Source organism: Caenorhabditis briggsae, assembly GCF_000004555.2.
Source record: "Caenorhabditis briggsae complete genome, chrI, whole genome shotgun sequence".
Taxonomy (NCBI): Eukaryota; Metazoa; Nematoda; class Chromadorea; order Rhabditida; family Rhabditidae; genus Caenorhabditis; species Caenorhabditis briggsae.
The window spans coordinates 13,484,978-13,488,787 of NC_013489.2; the positions used below are offsets into that span (position 1 = coordinate 13,484,978).

Below are 3,810 nucleotides of genomic sequence, written 5' to 3' on the forward strand. Positions count from 1 at the left end.
TCGAGTTCCTAGCGGAAAATCGAGGTAAACCCCATTTTTTCAGCTTCTCCACCTTAATTTTTGCTATTTTTCACTCAAAATCCTCGTTTTCCGGCGAGAAATCGACGAAAATCGATAGAAAATGCGCAGAAATTAGTCGACAAACTAAAGGCGCATGGGATTAGCGAGGCGGTGGGTCTCGCAGCGCGCGCCCCTTGGCACGCTGCCAAGTGCCGCCAAAAGCGCGGTTTTTCAATTTTCAACGGATTTTTATGGATTTTTTTGCACTAAAACATCAAAAAACGACATTTTAATCATAAAAAAGACAGAATTTTCAGCAAAATGTACTTTGAAAACGACGAGGGCATCGATTCCAACAGTTCGCATCGCGATTACCCGACTTTTATGCCAGATGTATCGATTTTTCCCCCGAAAAACTGATTTTTAAGCTATTTTTCCAGGAAACCTCGATGATTTTCCCACAAAAGCTGGATCTGAGCACGCTAAACAGTCGAAAAACCCCAAAAAAGAAGAAAATCAGCCCGATAAAGGCGAATGCACCCCAAAAATCCCTGAATTTGTCGGAAATTTCCAGAATTTCCCATAAAAAGCACAATGAAACTGTGGATTTGCAAGAAATGCGCAATAGTTTTAATGAAATCATGGCTAAAAGTCAGGTAGGGGTGCTGAAAACAAAAATTTGAGAAAAATTTTTTTTTGAAAATTTTTTAAAAAAATTCAATTTTTAGCCAAAAAATACGAATTTTTAACTCAAAAATTCGAATTTCCCGCTATTTTTCACCCTATAAATCCATAAAAATCGAAATTTTCAGCGAAAACTGTCCGATTCCAGTGTGACTAGCGATCGAGCATCCTCTGTGTGCAGCACGTCGTCAGGACAATCACAAAAGTCGCTTTTTGTGCAGGTAAAACTCATTGTCGATGGAAAATTCGTGAAAAATGACGATTTTTGGCCTAAAACGGGCCTAAAACGGCCTAAAATAGCCTGAAAAGACCTAATTTCCAGGTAACCCGCGCCAAAAAACTCGTCGATCAGAGAGAAGAGACGCAGAGAGAGCAGAGAAAATCAACGAGAGAAATTTGGGAGGATAGTGATTGGTGTATTGGTACGACGGACACTGATAACGATGATACCAGACCGTGAGTACTTGGAATTTGGCCAAAATTCGGCTGAAAATGGCTGAAAATGACCCAAAAATGACGCAAAATGGCTGAAATCTGGCTGAAAATGTGAAAAAATTGGCTTAAAATCGCTGAAAATTGGTCTAAAATGGTCGAAAAACCCCTAAAATGACAGTCAAGGATTACTGTAGTCGGAACACATAATCATGAGCAATTGATGGTTTTTTTGGCTTTTTAAAATCATTTCGAACCGATTTCCGGCTATTTAGAGCTATTACCATGGAAAAATAGTCTTAAAAGCTGGAAAAAGGCCTAGAAAAGCCTTAAAAATGGCCTAGAAATGCCTGGAAATGGCCTAAAACAGCCTTAAAATTTTCTAGAAAAGCCTGAAAATTGCCTGGAAACGCCTAAGAATGGTCTAGAAGAGCCTAAAAATGACCTAGATAGCTTAAAAATGGCCTAAAACAGCTTAAAAATGGCTTTAAAATCCTTTAAAAAACCTTAAAAATCCTAACAAAGGCCTTAAAAATCCTAAAAATAACCTAGAAAAGCATGAAAATGGCCTAGAAATGGCCTAAAAATAGCCTAGACAAGCCTAGAAATAACCTTGAAATGCCTAAAAATAGCCTAGACAAGCCTAAGAACAGGATTTTTGAAAACTACAGTAACCCGTGGATTGCTCACTTCTCAATAATCAAATGACTCATTTTTCCCCCAACTGGCAGGTGCTTGTTCCCTGAAAATTACAGCCTTTTCTGGTTTCTAGCTCCCAAAACAGATTTTTCAACTTTTCGACGTCATAGATGGCCTAGAAAAGCGTAAAAGTAACTTGAAAAGCCTAAAAATTGCCTGAAAATCGCCTAGAAACGCCTAAAAATGGCATAGACAAGCCTAGAAATGACTTAGAAAATCCTAGAAATGGCCTAAAAATGGCCTAGAAGAGCCTAAAAATGAACAAGGAAGGCCTAAAATAACCTAGACAAGCCTACAAATGACCTAGGAGAACCTAAAGTTGGCCTAGAAGGGCCTAAAAATGACCTAGAAGGGCCTAAAAAGTACCTAGATGGGCCTAAAATGGCCAAGAAGAGCCTAAAAATGAACAAGGAAGGCCTAAAAATGACCTAGAAGGGCCTAAAAAGTACCAAGATGGGCCTAAAAATGGCCTAGAAGAGCCTAAAAATGAACAAGGAAGGCCTAAAAATGACCTAGAAAAGCCTACAAATGACCTAGGAGAACCTAAAATTGGCCTAGAAAAGCCTAAAAATGACCTAGAAGAGCCTAAAAAGTACCTAGATGGGCCTAAAACGGCCTATAAATCCGCAGAAACCTCTAATTCTGGCCTAAAATTTCAATTTCCAGACCTTCCAGCCAACCATCCCTCGCATTTGAATCCGGAGCAATCGAACAACATCGTCTGGCGACTGGATCTTCTGAATTGATGGATGATTCGATTCAGAAGACGTCAAAGAAGAGAACACAGAAGACGTCAGTATCTTCTAGAAGTCAAAAAGTCAATACGGCGACCAATACGACGAGAGGTAGCGTTTTTTTTTTTTGGCTGAAAATTGGGCTAAAACAGCCTAACATAGCCTGAAATAGCCTAAAAATAGCCTTAAATCGGTCTTAAATGGTCAAAACTAGCTCGAAATTGGTTTAAAATCACCCTAAAATAGCCCTAAAACCATAGATTGCTCATTTTTAGTGTTTTTAGCGACTACAGTAATCCTTTTCCATCAATTTTCAGTCAAAAATTGCCTAAAATCGGTTAGGATTGGCCTGAAATAGGTCTACAAACACGGATTGCTCATCGTGAGACGTGTCGACTACAGTAATCCTTGACTTAGAGACCGCTCTAGACTCTGTTTTAGGCCGTTTTGAGGCTGTTTTAGGCCGATTTTAGGCTGTTTGAGCCTATTTCTAGACTTGTCTAGGCCATTTTTGGGATTTTCTAGGTCATTTTCAGGTTTCATTTAGGCTGTTTTAGGCTTGTTTTTGACCATTTTAGGCTGTTTTAGGTCGTTTTCGGCTGTTTTAGGTCATTTCAAGGCTGTCTTAGGCCGTTTTTAGGCTTGTCTAGGCCGTTTCCAGGCCGGTATAGGTCATTTTAAGATGTTTTAGGCCCTTTTTGGGCAATTTTAAGGTCGGTATAGGCTATTTTCAAGTTATTTTAGGCTGTTCTACGCCGTTTTTTAGGCTTTTCTAGGCGATTTTAGGCTGTTCTAGGCCGTTTTCAGGCAGGTATAGGTCATTTTAAGATGTTTTAGGCTCTTTTTGGGCAATTTTAAGGTCGGTATAGGCTATTTTCAAGTTATTTTAGGCTGTTCTAGGCCATTTCCAGGTTATTTCAGTTAATTTTAAGCTTTTCTAGGCCGTTTTTAGGCTTGTCTAGGCGATTTTTAGGATGTTTTCGGTCATTTTAAGGCTGTTTTAGACAATTTTGGACCATTTCTAGACCCAAAACTTGTCCCAAATCCGTTCCGAACCATCTTCAGCTATTTAATTTGAAGTTCACACGGAAGAGAGATCTCTTTTTCAAATAAGATCAGGTTGTAGTAATCGCTATATAGACATCATTAGACGGTCAGATGGGGGGGGGGGGACCACGAACCAGATGGTCCACAATCGGTGGCCGCCCGTTTAGACCGTTCGGCCGTGCGGACAATATGAGCGGAGGTCTATTGAATTGGA

At 39.7% G+C, this 3,810-nt stretch overlaps 1 protein-coding gene across 1 annotated transcript in view; it reads left to right on the forward strand.

Moving 5' to 3' along the window:
• Nucleotides 1-321: 321 nt before the first annotated feature.
• Nucleotides 322-3,810, forward strand: part of CBG15805 — a gene marked incomplete at both ends in the record, with an annotated part of 7,878 nt that continues 4,389 nt past the window's right edge. Inside the window, 5 exons of the mRNA XM_045241456.1 lie at nucleotides 322-393; nucleotides 441-656; nucleotides 813-905; nucleotides 1,007-1,140; nucleotides 2,482-2,665. Coding sequence (XP_045095831.1) covers nucleotides 322-393; nucleotides 441-656; nucleotides 813-905; nucleotides 1,007-1,140; nucleotides 2,482-2,665 — 699 coding nt within the window. The remainder of the gene's footprint in view (nucleotides 394-440; nucleotides 657-812; nucleotides 906-1,006; nucleotides 1,141-2,481; nucleotides 2,666-3,810) is intronic.